This window comes from Pelophylax lessonae, assembly GCF_965119305.1.
Source record: "Pelophylax lessonae genome assembly, chromosome: 13".
NCBI classification, from domain to species: Eukaryota; Metazoa; Chordata; class Amphibia; order Anura; family Ranidae; genus Pelophylax; species Pelophylax lessonae.
This window is the reverse complement of record NC_138780.1, coordinates 142,249,796-142,269,018: the sequence shown is the minus strand read 5'-3', so window position 1 is coordinate 142,269,018 and position 19,223 is coordinate 142,249,796. Positions and strand designations below refer to the sequence as shown.

The following is a 19,223-nucleotide window of genomic DNA, read 5'->3' as shown; positions in this document are numbered from 1 at the left end:
CCTGCGTCCAGTATCTGACCAGTTCGGGCATCTCCATATCAAGTGGATAAAAATAACCTCTATTCTGGCTACATTTTGGGCAAAGAGGTGAGTCTCGGCGACCCCATTTAAACAGATGAACCGGTGTACGGTACGTTCTGTGAAGAATGAACAGTTGAGAAAGTTTGGGGGAAGCGGATAGAGACATAGTAGGGAGTATCTCCAGAGCCTGATCCCACTGATCCCCGTCTATAGTACCCAGGTCCTCCACCCATGCAGTCCTACGTTTTAGAGACACCGGATCCTGTATGCACGAGAGAAGCCATTGGTATTTGAAAGAAATCAGACCCCTTTTCTCTGTCGCCTTAATCACAGAGTCTGCCAGTGTTGAGTCAGCCCTACAAAGCGGAGTCACACGCCTCTGAGCCTGCACCGCATGTCGCAGCTGCACATATCTGTAAAAATGCTGGTGAGGGGAGCTGGAATTCCGAATGCAGCTGTTCATAGGATTTAAAAAAGGTATTACCCAGAAATAATTGCGCTATATACGTTAAGCCCAAGCCCCTACACCCCAGGGAATCTTGTAATTTAGCAATCTCAGGATACAACAAATTATCCCACAGAGGGGTATAATCAAGAAATACCACTGTGTTGGAGAAGGTCTTGAGTTCCCTCCACACCCGTCGCAGTAAAACGCCGGTGGGTGCCGAGCCTTAAAGCATAGGTAGATCCATTTCCAGATGAGAAGCCACCGATAGATAGGGATCCGCAAGGGTCAATAATGCGGCCGAGGGGTCCGACAGATCCGCGGAGCCCCACCCCGCCAAATGTTGCAACTACCCTGCAAGGAAATACATTTTGGGCTGAGGAACCGCCAAACTCCCTTTATCCTTGGGGAATTTGAGAGTGGACAGTTTAATTCTAGGTTGCTGCCTTTACCAGATAAGGTCCCGAAACTGGAACTCTACCCGCCTATACCAACGTTGCAGAATCCACACAGGTGAATTGTGAAACACATACAATAGTTGTAGTGCCCAAATCATTTTGATCAGATTCACCCTGCCTACAACGGACAATGGGAGTTTGCACCAGCTGCGGCACTTGGCGCGTTGTTTATCTAGGAAAGGCAGCAAGTTCAAATCTAAGTATTGGGAAGGTACAGGGGAGACTACCCCTAGGTATCTGAAGGAATCATGCACACGGAGACGGTCCAGCATAGGAGAAGATGTAGTAGGTATAGGATCCAGGGGCATCAGAAGAGACTTCTCTGGTTTTACAATTAACTGGGAGAATGATCCAAATTCTTCTATCAACTGCATAAGGGCACTCAGGGAACCAGCCGTATCCCCCAGAAACAATAACGTATTGTCCGCGCACAGGGATATCTTTTCCTCAACTTCCCCCCTACAAAAGCCCATCACCCTCGGACTGCCTCTTGACAAGGGCTGCAAGTGGCTCGATCACCAAAGCAAATAATAAGGGAGACAGGGGACAGCCCTGCCGGGTGCCCAGAAACAAAGGGAACGGAGAGGACAGTGTCCCATGCACTCTAATCCTTGCACACGTTGCCGAATATAGGGCCTGTATCCAGCCAATAAATTTGCCCCCCAGTCCAAATCGTGACAGTGCATCCCACAAATAGGGCCACTCCACACTATCAGACGCTTTGGCCGCGTCCAATGACAAAATGGCCCTATTACTTGGGTTATCAACAGGAATCTGCAGGTTAAGGAAGAGTCTCCGAATATTAATAGCAGTGTATCTCCCAGGGATAAACCCTGATTGATCAGGATGGATTAGTTTAGTTATAACCTTGGACAACCTATTCGCGAGGATACGGGCTAGAAGTTTGATGTCAGTAGTCAGTAAAGAGGTCTGTAGGAATCAGGGAGGAGCGGATCCTGCCTTCCCCGGCTTAAGCAGAACTACAACAATGGCTTCCCTCATTGAATCTGGTATAGTACCAGTGCCCATGATATCCTGCATGGTGGACAGGAGGGCAGGCAAAATGGCTTTACTATATTCCACATACACCTCAGCAGGGAGGCCATTCACCCCTGGTGCTTTATTAGTGGGAGCTTGTGCTAGAGCATTCGTAAGTTTGTCCATTGTGAGGGGGGCATTAAGGGACATCCTATCCTGGCTGCTCAGGTGGGGAAGGGAACACCTATCTAGCAAGGAGGACATGGCAGATGTTGCACCCGCACATTTTGATTGATATAAACGTTTGCGTAAAATTGGCGAAAGACCTCAACTACCTCCTCTGTAGAAGTCACAACCTCCCCAGAGGCGGCAGTGACCACCGTCACTGAACCCTGGTCCTGCTGGGCCCTTGACACCAGGGCCAACATGTGGCCCGTATTCTCCCCCTCCTCAAAGTAGGTTTGTTGCAAGAAGACAACTGAATTGTACAATGCCTGAGCTTCCAACCAAGCCTTATGAGTAGAAGGAGTCGGGTTATCTATCAATGCTGCTTCTCTACGTTGCATTTCACCCCAGACGGTGTCCTCCCACGCCGCAGACTTACCTTTAACACCACCAGTTATCCCTCGTATGATAAGACCCCGCAAAAAAGCCTTCAGGGTCTCCCACATAGTGGACACCGAGGCTGTATCCTGATTGACATGGAGAGAATCCACCAATTCAGCCAGTATAGGGTCCAAGTCAGGGAAAAGGGTCAACCAAAACGTGTTCACCCGCCATAATGGGTGCACTGTCAACCCAGCAATGGATATCCTAACCCAGAGTAGAGCATGGTCGGACACCAAACGGGGCTCATATGCTGAATCCGCGACATGCGGTCACAGTCTCATTTCCCAGGGCTAGATCTATATGGGACAGGCCCCCACAAGTAGCCAAGTAACAGGATAAACATTTATCGGCTGCGTGGTTATCAATCCAAACATCTCTGAGGCCCAATTCCATTAAGAGTTTAGCAAACGCCGTGGGGCGGGAGGCGTGGGCAGGTCCCCGGTGAGAATGGTTAAATTTGTCCAGCGATTGGTCAAATGTAATTATTAAAATCCCCCATAGCCAGTACTGGGGTAGTGGAGTGAGGGGGCCACAAACTGTGCCAGTAAACGCAGGATCTCATGCGAGAAGGGTGGAGGGATATACACAGAAGCCAGGATACATAAAAAGCCATGAATTTTGCACAACAAAAATACCAATCTCTCATGTTTATCCAGCCACTGCTGTTGACGCAAAAACGTCCCATCCCTAGACACCAGAACACTTACTTCCCTTGAGTAGGAGAAGTGGGCAGAATGGTACTGCAAAGGATAAGCCCTGGACCGCAGCAACTGTGTAGTGGTGCTAAGCAAATGAATTTCCCGAAAGGCAGATTAAGGCAGGTTCCAATTTTTTTAAAGTAGCTAAAGATAGCTTTTCGCTTGACACTATCCGCTAGGCCCCGAACATTCCATGTCAATATCATTAGAGGCTAAGGATGCCATATCTCAAAAGGAGCATATACTCGCCAGTGCCTCCCCAGGGGGCGCCCATCCGGGACTCCCCCAAAGAGGCACATATACCATAACAATGTCCCCAAGTGGGGCTTAAAAATACATATCAAATGCCACCAGTAGTAAGGGACCTCATCCTGAAGTTAGAGCCACAGGAATTCAAATCCGAGCAGTCCATGCAGTTCAGACGGAGCAACGGTCAGCCAGTCCGGATAGGGTGTCACCTGTGAAAAGTAAGAAAGAGAACCAAACAAAAGTAACTGGAGTAATGGGGCCAATAGGGCCCAACCAAATGCAGTGTTCTGCCTCACAGAACAATAGTGTCCTCGCAGGACAACAGGATGGAAGAAGGACAAGTTCAACATCTGCATTAGAGGAAAAAAAAAAAAAAAAAACCTTAGTTACTTACCGGTGACGGTATTTCTAAGAGCCTTTCAGGACAGCACCTGGAGAGAGCGCAGCTCCACCCAATCCACAGGAAACACTGCAAATAAAAACTCCTCCTCTTCCACCATGCCTCAGTCATAGAGTAGCCTCCGACATGCTGGAAAACATAAACTACCACAGGTTAAACATTTACAAATTATATTATAAACAAAACCAAGGGGGGGGTAGCTGCTGCTGTCCTGAAAGGCTCTTAGAAATACCGTCACCGGTAAGTAACTAAGGTTTTCTCAGATCGCCTTTCAGGACAGCACCTGGAGAGGATAAGCGAGTAACTTACACTTAGGGTGGGACCACTGCCTGCAGAACTTTTCTGCCGAAGGCTTGATCCTGAGCTGACAACAAGTCCAACCTGTAATGTCTAATAAAGGTTGAATAGCTGGACCAGGTAGCTGCCTTGCAGATTTGATCAGGCGAAGCACCGGCCCTTTCAGCCCATGAGGTTGCCACAGACCTTGTAGAATGCGCCAAGATGCCTTCTGGAGGTTCTTCTTGAGCTACATAAGCCTGTTCAATTGCCCATCTGAGCCATTTGCCTAAAGTGCTCTTTGATGCTTTTTCTCCTATACGGGACCCTGAGAAGATGACAAATAATGCATTTGTCTTTCTAAATTCCTTAGTTACCAGGAGGAACTGAAGTAAGCATCTCCTCACATCCAAGGTATGAAAGGATTCTTCCCGAGTATTACTAGGAGCTGAGGAGAAAGTTGGTAAGACAATTTCTTGTGATCTATGAAAAGATGAAGCAATCTTTGGAAGAAAGGCTGGGTCCGTTCTTAGGACTACTCGATCTGCAAAAATTGTCAAAAAAGGGTCTGAAATTGAGAGGGCCTGGATCTCACTGATCCTCCTGGCCGAGGTAATTGCTATCAAAAAGATAGTTTTCAAAACTAAATTCTTCAGGGAAGCCTCTTTTAAAGGTTCAAAAGGAAACTTAGTTAGACCTTGTAACACAATGGTCAAATCCCATTTGGGAAATACTTTAAGGGCTATTGGCCTATTGCGGGCTAATGCCTTGAAAAAACGAATGATTAGAGTCTCTTGGGACAAAGTCTTTTCGAAAAAAACTGAAAGTGCCGCTACTTGCGTCTTTAAAGTACTTGCTGCTAGTCCTTTCTCCATTCCCTCATGGAGGAACTCAAGCACTGAAATTAAATTTTTTAATTCAAAATTTTTGCTGGAACACCAAAAGTTGTATTTTCTCCAGACTTTCAAGTAAATATCCCTAGTCACCTTCTTCCTGCTGGAGAGAAGGGTGGAGATAACTTTTTCTGACAGGCCTCTGGCTCTCAAGATGTCTTCTTCAGTAACCACGCTGTCAGTTGTAAGCGGTCCAGTTCTGGGTACACTAGGTTCCCCTGTGTCAAAAGATCTCTCCTGTACGGAAGCTTCCAGGGAGGTTCTGAGGCAAGATTCAGCAGGAGGGCGAACCAAGGTCTCTTTGGCCAGTAAGGTGTAATCAGAATCAAGTTGGTCTTTTCTTCCCTGAACTTCTTGAGAACCAACGGAATCAGTTGGAATGGAGGGAACGCGTAAGACAAACGGAAGTCCCATGGATGGGCTAGGGCATCCAAGCCCCAGTCCTGATCCTCCCTGTGTAGGGAAAAGAATCTTTGGACTTTGGTGTTCTGTTGACAAGCGAACAAATCTATTTGGGGAAGACCCCAGACTTCCACGATCTGCATGAATACTTCTTGATTCAGACTCCATTCTGATTCCAACACCTTTTTCCTGCTCAGCAGATCTGCTAGAAGGTTTTGTGACCCCTTCAGATGCACCGCTGTCAGAGAGGCTAGATTTTTCTCCGCCCAGGAGAGTAGCTGTATTGCCAGATCTGATAGCTGTCTGCTTCTTGTGCCTCCTTGCTTTGACACGTAGGCCACTGCTGTCATGTTGTCCGACAGAACTTGCACATGATGGCCCCTGACTGTCTGTTGAAAGGACCAAAGACCCAAAAGGATGGCTTTCAACTCCCACCAGTTGGATGATTTCCTGGACTCTGCTTTGGACCATGTCCCTTGCATCGTCCGGCCTTCCAGGTGGGCTCCCCAACCCCACGAACTGGCATCCGTCGTCAGACGTTTGTTCGTCTGGAAAGTCCATTGCAGACCTTCTTCCAGATTTCTGGAATTCCTCCACCACCACAGAGATCTCTTTGCTTTCGTGGAGATTCTGATGGATTTCTCCAGATGTTCCGGGTATGACCAACTCTGCAGAACGTCTCTCTGGAGAAGACGGGAATGCAGTCTTGCCCACTGTACTGCAGGGATAGCGGCTGTGAGTAAGCCCAAAGCTGCCATGGCCGACCTGACAGTAACCTGATGATTGGTTTGTAATCGAGCAACTGCGTTCTGAGTCTTCTCGATCTTTTCTTGAGGTAGAAACACCTTCTGGAGGACCAAATCTATTCTGTATCCCAGAAATTTTATCTGCTGAGATGGAATCAAGCTGGATTTCTCCAAATTCATGAGCCACCCCAGACTCTCTAGGTGGTCCTGAGTCTCCTGAAGGTGTACCAACGCCTGGCTCTTGGACTCTGCAAAAATTAGCAGATCGTCCAGGTAAGGGACAATTGAAATACCCCTCAGCCTTAATGGCTCTAGGGCATCCGCCATTACCTTGGTAAACACCCTTGGAGAAGATGAGAGGCCAAAGGGGAGGGCCCTGAACTGCAGATGCCAGACCGATTCCCCGAGATTGACCGCCAGCCTTAGGAATTTCTGGCACTCCTGATTTATTGGGATGTGCAGGTAAGCGTCCCTCAGATCCAAGGATGCCATGAAACAGTTTGGGGACAACAGCTTGGTCACTGAATAAATGGTGTCCATCCTGAAGTGCTTGTACCGAATTGATCTGTTTAGGATCATTCGGTACTTGCCTGAGGGTTTTTTCACTAGAAAGATCTGAGAATAAAACCCACGGCCTTGTTGCCCCTCGGGGACTTGGATAATCACTTCCTGTTGAATCAGCTCTTGTAAAAGAGACATCATTGAGGAAGCCTCTTCCGGATCCCTTGGAAGGGGAGTAACATGGAATCTGCTTGGAGGTGTCTCCGAAAACTCCAGTTTGTATCCTTGAGCCACTATATTCTTCACAAAGGGGCTTGCGGATACGTCTTCCCAACGTGGGAGGAACCATAACAGCCTTCCTCCCACTGGAAGACTGTTGTCACTTGCTTTTATTGGCCTGGTCAGGTGGTCTAAAGAGGACTCCACCTTTCCCTTTGCCTTTATGGGAGGTCCATCTTGATCTCTGATCTTGTTCACGACCTCTGTTGGTTTGTTGAACAGAACGAAATCTCTTCTTAGGAGGAGATTTCTTTTTTGATGGAAAGGCTTTCTTCTTATCCGCCGTTCTGTCAAGAATTGCTTCCAATTCAGGCCCGAAAAGCAAGTCACCGGCAAAAGGTAAACCACAGAGTTTCACCTTAGAAGCTGAATCACCTGTCCAGGTTTTCAACCAGACCGCCCTCCTGGCAGAGTTGACAAGGGCTGCTGACCTGGCAGACATTTTGATAGACTCAGCAGAAGCATCGGCCATATATTTTACTGCCTTTAGGAGCAGCGGAAATGAATCCAGGAGATCTTTACTTGCTGTTCCAGCCTCCACATGCCCTTTAAGTTGTTCGAGCCAGCACTCAAGATTTCTGGCTACCACCGTGGAGGCCATGGCCGGCTTAAGGCTAGACGTAGAGGAGTCCCAAGCCTTTTTAAGGAGAGAATCTGCCCTTTTATCCATGGTGTCTTTCAGAACACCCATGTCTTCGAACGCCAAATCCGTGCGGCGAGACACCTGAGAAAAAGCAGCATCCACTCTGGGCTTTTTGTTCCATAGGTGCGCCGTATCCTCTTCAAACGGAAATCTCCTTCTTAGGGATTTAGAGAAAAAAGGGGCCCTCTCTGGGTCCTTCCACTCTTTTTCAATAGATTCAGTAAGGACTTTATGAACAGGAAAAACCCTGCGCTTTGTCTGTTCAAGGCCCTGGTACATTCTGTCATGAAGTGAAACTTGCACCTTTTCTTCTGCGATTTCCAACGTGGTGTAAATCGCTTTCAGCAACTCATCAACCTCTTCCAAGGATAATTTGTATCTGGAAGAACTAGCCACCTCTTCCTTCTCTTCCTCCTCTGAATCCCTGATGGAACAGAGAGCACTCTCCCCCTCATCTTCTGAATCACTTGACACTGCAGACTTAGAAGTAGACGGCTGGGAAGATGTACCACCCGTTTGTTGGGAATCTGATAGAACTTGTGGCGTCCTGGATAACAGGGAACGAACTGAGGACAGGGTGTCTGTGAGTTCTTTAAATGAAGATATGAATTCATTATTCTGCTGACTAGACTCTTCCTTCACAAGGTCGGCAATACATGTTTTACAAAGTGGCTTCACCCAGGAATCTCTGAGTGGATTCTTGCATGAAGGGCATTTCCTTGATGCTGGGGCTCTTGTCTTCACTGTGGCTTTAACCTAGTAAAGAAAAAGCCACCATGAAAGCCCAATAACCACAAATAAAAGAAAACCACCACCTAGTGATTTCTTGCAAGGGAGAAAATCGTGACCCACACCAAAAAGGATCAGAAGAAAAGACTCCCAGATGCATATGTATCCTGTTAGACTGGGAACAGTTACTCAGTCTACAGGGCAGGCTCCAAAGGAGGAAGGAAGAAACCCCACAATAAAAGCTCACACAGTAAAGAAAAAAGAGGCACCACTGCACCTCTCCTACCTGAGCTTGGCCGGCGCTGGCGGTGCCTGCTTCCACCGTCGCTGCAGACTTTTCCTCCATGTTGTTGAAAAGTGCAGCTTGCTGGCAGATCTCTCCATTTAAATACCGCTTCCCGCGTCCTCCTCTGTGGACCGGAAGCGCCGACCTCGTGACCTGCCTCTGACCCCTGCGTGTACTGCGGTTGGAGCAAACGCCGCCACGCCCCCACCGGAAGTCCCGTCCACCGGAAGTGACGCCGCGCGTCCCCGGGATAAGAGCCCGAAAGTGCGGGAGATTCAAATGCCAAAAGCGGCTCCCCGCCCGCCGACCGAAGCGCAGATCTCTGACGCCCGGACCGGATCCTCCGATGGGTTTCAGCTCCCCTGAGCGAACGAGGTGAGAGGCTCCGGAGCATACCCCCTTTGACACTCCAGGGAGGGGAGCTGGGATGGTCTCCAAGCTGAAACAGCAAACACAAAACTGGGCAATAAATCCTCTCCCCCTGGAGAGAGTTCAGCCCTTTCCACATAGCTCCTGCAATGCTTCCACCATGGCGGAGGAAACACAAATGACTGAGGCATGGTGGAAGAGGAGGAGTTTTTATTTGCAGTGTTTCCTGTGGATTGGGTGGAGCTACGCTCTCTCCAGGTGCTGTCCTGAAAGGCGATCTGAGAAAAAAAAGAGGATGTTTTGGAATCAAGCTCAGCCGAGCGGAAAAAAAAAAAACACCAGACGATGGGGTGTTTTTTGGAAATTGTTCCTTTCGTCCTCCATTACAAGATCACACCAATCCAAGGATAATGAATCCGGGCAACTAAGTGGGCGCAGGGTATAACAGGCTACGGCCTCTTCTTAATAGCTATAAACTTTGCACGGCGGCGTTGTACCTCTGCAGAGAAGTCAGGATATAGAGAGATCCGGGCATTGCTGACCAAGAGGTCTGCTGTGGTTCTGGCTTTGGTAAGAATGGCATCCAGGTCCTTGTAATTAAGGAGTTTGAAGAGAAAGGGTCTGGGGGGCGCCCCAGGTGGAGGGGGGGGGTCTAGCGGGGACACGGTGTGCCCGTTCCACAGCAAACATGGGGGAGAAAGAGTCCCTGCCAAATGCATCAATGAGTCAGGTTTCTATAAAAGCTACAGGGTTCTTCCCCTCAAACTTTTCAGGCATCCCCACTGCTCGAACATTATTTCTCCGGAGACGATTCTCCAAGTCCTCCAATTTGGCAGCATCAGCTGAGGACACTGTTTGAATATATTTCTGACTGGTAATGTCTGCCAGTCATCTTCCAGGGAGCTAACTTTGCCCTCCAATGCAGCGGTGCCGTCTGAGTTTTTGCATATCTTGGCGGACGGGGGAGAGTTCCACTTTCATCCCCTTTACCTCCCCGCCAGCTCTGCTATGGTGGCATTCCCAGTAGTCACCGCAGAGAAGATTTCCTGCAGAGTAGGTTCAGGATCTATATCTGGAGAACCTGATGTGAGCCGCATGGTGGGCATAGTGTGCATGGTGGGGTAGGCCAAAGACAGGTCGGCGGGCTCCGGAGGAGTACCACCTCCCCCCATGTCCCCCAAAATCATGTCCTCCTCTACCACATCAGCAGAGGAAGGGTGCTGAGGTAGTTCTTCACCTTGGGGTCTGGAGAAAAGCCTCTGAGCCGCCTCTTTCTGCTTGTCCTTTGCCGAGCAGGCCGCGGCGCCGCCATCTTGGATGCCTGGGTCCACCACCTGACAGGTGCACAGGACCTTTCTAGACATCGCAGAGGTCCACAATACTCCCAAGTATAGGAGGTCTGAGAGCTGCCCGGTAATCGATTGAGGTGAGGAAAAAGTAGGATGGTGAATATTAGCAGGAGATTTGATCAAGATGCCAGCAGAGCTACTGCAGGACACGTCCTCACATGCGCCGGCCACACCCCGGCAGTTAGTTAAAAGCAGCAGTCAGCAATCCCAGGATTTCCATTTCGGAACCCCAAACTGGAGCTTAGCGAAACTAAACTCACTGTTTAACCTGGTTCGCTGCCAGAGCCGTTTCTGCACACATTAAAAAACTAGTTTTAGGCCTGAAGATTACACAAAACCCCCAAACATTATATAATTTCTGAAAGCAGACATCGTACAGAATAAAATGTTGGTAGTTCCAATTTTATGTCACACACAATATTACCGAAAAAGGTCTAGGAAACACTAAATTTCAGTAAAAAACAAAAAATATACTAAAGTGAATTTTAGGGCAAACAAATGCAATGAACTAGTAAATAGATACCCAACAAGTCAAACCTTAAATTTGTGTGCACCCCCAATAAATGGCAACAATCTTCAGTACGCCTTATTTTCTATAGGAAATGCTTCAAAATTTACTTACCTATAGATCATCAGTTTAGTGTTACAGAGAAGGTCTTGTGCTAGAATATTTGCTCTCCGGCGTGCACGGCGATATGCAACATGTGTATTGCAAATTACAATATGTTCGTATGTGCCTATATGTGGGGGCCCTCTATTTTTTTGCAGGGTGGGGGATTTAGGTTTAGGTGTAATAAAAAAAAAAAATTTCTTTATCCCCTACGTAATGATTTTTAGGTGAAAGGTTCACTTTAATTAGACATGCAGGGTATTCTCTGGGCTCTGCTGAATATTTTGCAATACAGATCGTGACGTGACGTAGCTTTCTGAGTCACAGCAAGAAGGGAAAGAAAGCACCTCCCCATATGTTAGTCCTGGGCCCTCACATGGGCAAGGGGAGCTCAGATTACATGACAAGGCGCTGGTACCGGGGGGTTTGCAAGCAATCGGGTGGCATTTACCAGCCCCTTCCCCTTCGGTACCGATCACTTAATGTGTTCATTCATAACTGAAGCAGAGCATTTTTTATCTATTTATTTTTTGGGGGGCGCGTCAGGTTGGTTGTATGGATCCCTGTGGTTTCTAACAGCAGCCCTGTTTAGCACACAAGCATAGCAGAAAAATGGGTTAGGCAGGCTGACTGCATAGCAAGACACAAGGCTTCAATTGTGCTATATAGGATTTTTTTTGTTGTGTACCCATCTGGAAGACTCTGCTATGTGAGCAATCTCCCCAATAGGTTGAAGAAATAGATGTTTGTCTGTGTCCAAAGCCTGCATCCCTTTAGATGTCATTTCCCTGTATCTTAGTGCAGACTTGGAAAATTCAGCTAATCACACAAGCAGGAAAGGACATATCTGGGGAATGCCTCCTGGTTGCCATATTGCATTTTACAGAAAATTACAGGAGCTGCAAACTGAAAAAGGAAAAAGTAATTTTTAATAACATTCAATTGCAATATGACTTGTCGCAAATATATATTTAATTTTTATTATTTATTTTTTATTTTATTAAATTTGCCAAAAGTTTTCCCCACGAAAGTCAATTTACCCTTTAGTCCCGGTTCACACTACCGCGACTTGTCAGACTGGTCAGCCTGACAAGTCGCAGTCCATTCTGTGCTACGGGAACCGTTCTAATAGGAGCGACTCAAGTCTCTCCGACTTAGAAAATAGTTCCTGTACTACTTCGGGGTGACATCGGAGCGACTTGCATTGACTTCCATTATGTGAAGTCCGTGCAAGTTGTGTACTTCGGGGGCGACCTGTGAGGTCGCGTGCACCGCGACTTCCACGGACTTCACATAATGGAAGTCAATGCAAGTCGCTCCGATGTCGCCCCAAAGTAGTACAGGAACTATTTTCTAAGTCGGAGAGACTTGAGTCGCTCCTATTAGAACGGTTCCCGTAGCACAGAATGGACCGCAACTTGTCAGGCTGACCTGTCGCCTGACAAGTCGCGGTAGTGTGAACCGGGACTTAACCACTTTCAGACCGGAGGATTTGGCTGCTCCAAGACCAGGCCCCTTTTTTCAACTTGGCACTGCGTGACTTTAACTGACAATTGCGCAGTTATGCAATGCTGTACCCAAACAAAATTTACGTCCTTTTTTTCCCACAAACAGAGCTTTCTTTTGGTGGTATTTGATCACCTCTGTGCTTTTTATTTTTTATTATTTAAAAAAAAAAAAAAAAAAAAAAAAAAAAAGTTGTCATTGAAATGATATATTGCTCACGCATGCCATGGGTATGTAGCAGGTTTTCCAGGCCAGTGGGACCATGGGTGTGAGAACTGAGACATTGACAACTCCGGCATGTTGGTTTTTGTGGTTTTATTGTAAATAAAGGGGATGGGAGAAAAGAATGAGTGGGATACTCCTTTAGGCTTAACTAAATACAACTCGGGACTTTATCCAAGAAAATGTCTATTAACGCTGCCTTCACGCCAGCCGACGCTAGCCAGCGCTCACTGATGCTTAGAACACACTGTATCTTGACTGAAGTGCTGAATCCTCAACTCTAGGTCCAGAAGACTCAAGACTGAAGCATAGAACTACTGACACTGCTGCACTGCAAAGTCACTGACCACCCTCTCCAGCCTGGCACTGGCTTGAGGTAGCTTACTGTGAATTACTGTATAGCTGCAACTCTCAACTGGCAATCTGCACCATTCAGGGCCCAAACCGCAGATGCCCCCTTTACACTTTAGCTCTTCAGGGTCCACTTACTATGTACCATTTTTGGTAAAAAAAAAAAATTCCAATAAGGTGTATTTTGATTGGTTTGCACAAAAGTTATCACGTCTACAAACTAGGGGAAAGAAGTCATTTTTTTACTAGTAATGGCGGTGATCAGCGATATTAAGAAGGATTGCGACATTGCGGCGGACAGATCAAACCCATAGCTGATATTTTTTTTTTTTTGGGGGGGGGGGGGGGGGACCAGTGACATTACTATAGTAATCAGTGCTAAAAATATGCACGGTTACTGTAATGACGACACTGGCAGTAAAAGGGTTAACCCAGGGGCGATTAAAGGGTTAAATGTATGCTTAGGGTTGTTTTCTAACTGGGGGGGGGGGGGGGGATGGGCTTGTGGAACACAGAGACCGGTGTTGCTCCAATTTAGGATCACAGGAGCTCTGCATTGATTTCTGAGAGAACGGTCTGCTGTGTTTACACAGCAGACTGACGTTCTCTCTTCAGGGGGAGCGATCGCAGGTACCCGGCAGCAATTGCGACCGACGACCCCGTGAATCAGATAAGTAAGCATAGCACTTTACCTGATGTACAATGTAATTGGCCTGGCCTGCACGGTCTTATATTGTGTACACTGCCAAGCAGGCTGCTGGCCTGGCACTATTTATTATTATTATTATTATTATTATTATTAACCACTTGCCGACCGCCGCACGACTATCTACGTCGGCGGTCAGCCCCTCACAGGCAAACTAACGTAGGGCTACGTTGCTTGCTTGTGAGGGTCTAGGGAGCGAGCGCGCGCCCCCCGGGGCGCGCTCCCGCTCCCGCGTGGTCACGGACCCCCCCGCGCGTGTGACCAGCGGACCCGATGTCCGCCGGTCACTCGGCGATCGGCGGGGGAGAGGGAGAATGTCAGGCAGCTTGTGTAAACAAACTGCCTGTCATTCTCCTCGCTGCAAAGACACTGATAAAACGGATCTGGTATGTAGATCCGTTGATCAGTGTCCTTACAGCTAGAGCCACAGCCAATCACAGTAGAAACCACGCCCCTAGGGACACACACAGCCCCTCCCTTCCAAATAAAGTTAACCCCTTCACTACCAGTGTATTTTTACAGTAACAGTGCATATGTATAGCACTGATTACTGTAGAAATGTCACTGGTAACCCCAAAAGTGTCAAAAATGTCAGTCAAGGGTCCGATCTGTCCGCCGCAATGTCGCAGTACCGCAAAAAAAAAAAAATCGCAGATCGCCGCCATTACGCGTTAAAAAAAAAAACAACAAAAATGACAAAAAGCTTTCCCTTTGTTAGTAAACGCGATAACTTTTGCGCAAACCAATCAAAATACGCTTTTTTCAATTTTTTTTACCAAACATAGGTAGCATAAAATAAATTGGCCGAAAATTTTTAAAAATTTTGATTTTTACATTTTTTTTTTGGGGGAATTTCATATAAAAAAATGTGAAAAATATTGCTATTTTTGCAAAATTGACGCTCTTTTTTTGTTTATAGCGCGTGATCAAAAAATCGCACAGGTGATCAAATACCACCAAAAGAAAGCTCTGTTTGTGGGAAAAAAAGGACGTCAAATTCGTTTAGGTACAGCGTCGCACGACCGCGCAATTGTGCGTTAAATTCACGCAGTGCCGAATCGCAAAATACCCCCTGGTCGGAATGGGGGTAAAATCTTCCGGGGCTTAAGTGGTTAATAATAGTAAATGGCACACAGCGGCCTGGTATGGTTCCCATCATGGTTCTGGCGGCATGATAAGAATATCCAGACCAGGAGAGGAGACTGGCTGGCTGCTGCTGGCTTGGAGAGGAGTCTCGGAGGAAGAGGTGTCCTGGGCTGGCCTGGTCAGACAGACTCTGACTGAGTCTGCAAAGTTCCCCACCGCCGGACACGAGTCCGCAGTCCCGCACACAGGAGGAGGGAGGCACTGAGTCTGAGGCAGCGGCTGCATTGAATCACTTACCTCCTGCTCTTGGGCTGGCTCTCTCTCTCACGACGACCGGACCGACTGTCACTGCCTGGCATGCTGCTGCTCTCTGCTGCTGACGGGACTCGGGAGACTCGGGACTCTGGAGAGACGTCTTCTTCCTCGACCTCGATCAGGCGCGCCGCTGCCCTCCTCTCTGACGGCAGGCAGGAAGGTGACGCCGGGACGGTGTGTGACTAACGTACGCACCGTCCCCACGCGACGTCACCCGGGATGTCCTCTATGATTGATCCAGGCTGGAGTCTGGACCAATCACAGCCAGGACAGCACTACAGTGAGAAGTGTCGGGGCGCATTGCTCTGCGCCCCGATGACACCCAGAAGGCCGCCAATCTGCGCCTCTGCGTGGCAGCATGTGGGGTGCAAAACCCCACCCCTCCCATAGCCAGCAGTAGGTCCGGCACCCCTAGTGGGCTTCAAATGGTAATTTTTTTTTTCTTTGCACAGTTTGGAGGGGGGGCTGCCTTATAAACCTGCCGCCACTGACCGTGCAGGTACGGCGATTCGCACAGCCGAGCCAGCCTGCCGCAGTATAAATGTGGCAGGCAGTCAACAAGCGGTTATGGATCCAGGTTGAGAGGTGTTAACATAACTTGTCCCCTCAAGGATAAAGGAACGAGTTTATTTTTTTGTAATAAGTATGGAAATAATTTTTGCATCCAGGGGGGTATGAACTTCTGTCTAAGTGTAAGTTGCAGCGTTAGTTTAGGACAATTGAGAGAGTGTGATCCTTATGCAGGGAACTCATTTATTTCAATAGAACCATACTAAAAAGCAATTTATAAATGCTACATTAACCTCATGCCCACCCCCCACGTACATTTACTGCAAGTAGCGGCTCTTCTGTGCAAAATCACATACAAGTATGTGATATCGCACCTCCAGGTCTGCGGCGCTCACATACTCCGCCGGTGACCAGCTCCCGCTGTGAGTGGACACAGCAGGAACCAATCTGTGGGTCCAGAGGACCCGATGTCTTCCGGGACCCACCGATCGTTCCCAACAGAGGCAGAACAGCGGTCCACCTATGTAAACAAGACAGTTTGCTGTTCTGTTATTAGGAAAGACCGAGATCATGTGTTTCTGTAAAGCAGGAACAATGATCCGTCTTCCCACAGTTAAAGCATCCCCCACACAGTTAGAAAGCACTCCCAGGGAACACATTTAACCCTTTGATCTCCCCTGATGTCAACCCCTTCCCTGCCAGTCATTAGTACAGTGACAGTGCATATTTTCTAGCACTGATGACTGTATTGGTGTCACTGGTCCCCAAAGTATCACTTAGGGTCCAATTTGTCTGCCGCAATGTCGCAGTTTTGCTATAACTACTAGTAAAAAAAAAAATAAAAAAAAAAAATATTCCATAAAAATATCCCATAGTTTGTAGACGCTATAACTTTTGTGCAAACCGATCAATATTGGGATTTTGATTTTTTTTTTTTTTTTTTTTTTAGCCCCGGTTCACACTTGTGCGTGTGTGGGGTTCGCATGTAATGTCGGAGCGCACTGCTCCGACATTACATGCGATCAGCTGTGCGGTGCGAGTTTAGCCATACAGTTTAAAAACCACAGAGGTGATCAAATACCACCAAAAGAAAGCTTTATTTGTAGGAAACAAGAAGGACATCCACATTATTTGGGTACAGCGTCGGATGACAGCACAATTGTCAGTTAAAGTAACGCAGGGACACATCACAAAAAATGGCCTGGTCGTGAAGGGGGGGGGGGGTAAACCTTCCTGAGCTGAAGCGGTTAAGAAATAAATGAAATTTTGGCTCATGCTGACATGCAGAAGAGCAGCGTTTTGGTGTACATTTGACCAGTATTGATAGGGACAGAATTTTCCAGGAATGGTCACTGGAGACACTGCAGGCAGGAAGGAGAACTATCTACTGGGATACTCTAGGTGGCAGCACAAACATGCAGAAACAGCACAGAGATGCAAATTCCCTGCCATGTGTTTCATCGGGTTACATATTTTATCATGATCATGCTTAGCGTTTACCAGACTGAAGTGACTGCATGTTACTTATAGTAATACAATTTCAGAACAGCCAGATTGGCTTGTAATGCCAGACTTTCAGATAGGGATCAAAATTAGGGCCTAGTATGGATTTATCTACACCAATGCTGGCAATACACTAGCCAAAACTTCGTTTGAAAATCTGTCATTTGATCCGATCGTTCGTTTTTAGTCCAGTTAATGGGCACAAATAGAAAATCGGTTTTAACTTTTCAGAGCTGGAAAAAAAAATTGAGGGAACAGTTTGGAAAATTCTGCCAAACGAACGATAAATTGAAAGGGTAATGTGTTTCTCGGCCGAACTGTTTGCACTAGGTATATGTGACAAAATGAACGAAAAACGTCCATTGAACGATTTATCGTTTTGAAATTCGGTTTCAGCTATTCACTGCACATTTGTTACACCTTTAGCTCCTTTTTAGTGGTATTCCGTTCACAGCACAGCAGCCACATATTATTTACGGATGTTTTCCATACCGTTGTTTTATGCACAGCAGTATCAATTTCTTTTGTTGCACTATTAGCATTTTAGATCGTCACTGTGCTTAGACCATAAGAGCCACGGTTTATTTACTTATGAATTTCACTTATACCACTTGATTTATATATATTAAGGATAAGCGCGGCCTCATTATTGTAATACATCTAATTCTGACACCTGTGCAGCAAGTACATGCCCCCTTACTATGCAGAAATTCTCACTTCCTGTTGGGTCTCTGGAACAGGAGGTGAAGGAAAATCTCCCCAACAGAAAAAAAAAAAACACACACCCCTCTGCTAGGGGGTGTTAACCCTTTAATATCTTAAAAAAAAAAAATTTAAATGCTTTTAATATACATACACCAGCCCATTCTGTGTCAATATGTTTATCTTTATATATCAAACATGATCAATTGTCAGGAATGTGTGCTCTTTTAGCAGTCACACAAGAGTGCCATTTATTCTAAATAACACCCCCTAAGCATCAGGGGGTGTGAATTGTAGCAGCCACTACAATTCACACCAGCCTTAATCACTGGTGTGAAAAACAACAGACCTACTAGCTGGATGAAAATAAATCCCATCTAAGTGCCGTTTCACATTTGTGCGATGCGGGAACGCTGCAAATATACAGCTTGTTCCCGCATCGCATCCGCACCCCTGGCAGTTCACACTGCCATATGCGATACGCTGGGGGTGTCAATTAAGGGTTAACGACACCCCCAGATCAGATCGCATATCGCAGTGCGATCTGCAAGTACGCACAGAATCGGATCGCGCTAGTGTGAACCACCATGCGATCCGATTCTGCTGCGGACCAAAAAAAGGGCCTGTGCGAGTTAAGTGCAATTGCGGTGCAAATTCAGCCATACAAACTGTATGGCTGAATTTGCACCACACAGAGATCGCACGTAATTTTAGGAGCAAAGCGCTCCGAATTACATGCGATCTCTGTGATCACACAAATGTGAACCGACACTGAGAATTGATAAGCTGCAAAGTCATTAAATTAGATGACAAACATGCTAAACTTAGAAACAATTCCATCCAATTTACCTGAGCTTCACATTGGTCTAAGTATCGTTCCAGAGAAGATTCCCCATCCATCTTGTAAGACTTCTTCCACACTCAGCAAGAAGTTTCTCACAAAAAAGAAAAATCCCAGGATGCATTATTTCAAAGCTTGGTTGGATGGGCTGCAGAGTTGTAGCTAGAAAGAAAACGATGGTGATTACTTGCTTTCTCCACCTGTTCTAACAAGAGATTTCAGGGTCAGTCCAGCCAGAATAACCCTTTATTATCAATCTGCACTCATGTGTTCCAGCTTGAGCCCAGGTGTCCTAATTGGGCAGCGCCTGTCACTGACCCCTCATGGTGGAGATGGTTCCCTGTATGGTATAGGCCATGAAACATTAGTAACTTTTAAGCCCCGTACACACGTACCGATGGTCGGCATACAAATGTTCCTCTTTTCTCCCCGGGATGTCGGTGTCTGCTGAAAAGTGCAAAGACAGCACAAGGACAGCACAAGAATTTTGTCCGCCGACTGCAGAAGTGATGTCATGTAATGGTTAACTTTCCCTGTGTT

General features: G+C 47.0%; 1 protein-coding gene across 1 annotated transcript in view; it reads right to left on the bottom strand.

The window, feature by feature from the left end:
- TBPL2 (TATA-box binding protein like 2) overlaps nucleotides 1–18,797 on the bottom strand; it is a gene marked incomplete at its 3' end in the record, with an annotated part of 32,258 nt that extends 13,461 nt beyond the window's left edge. The window contains exon 1 of the mRNA XM_082242858.1: nucleotides 18,692–18,797. Within this exon, the coding sequence (XP_082098984.1) occupies nucleotides 18,692–18,742 (51 nt within the window). The 5' untranslated portion in view covers nucleotides 18,743–18,797. The remainder of the gene's footprint in view (nucleotides 1–18,691) is intronic.
- Between the last annotated feature and the right edge of the window lie 426 nt (nucleotides 18,798–19,223).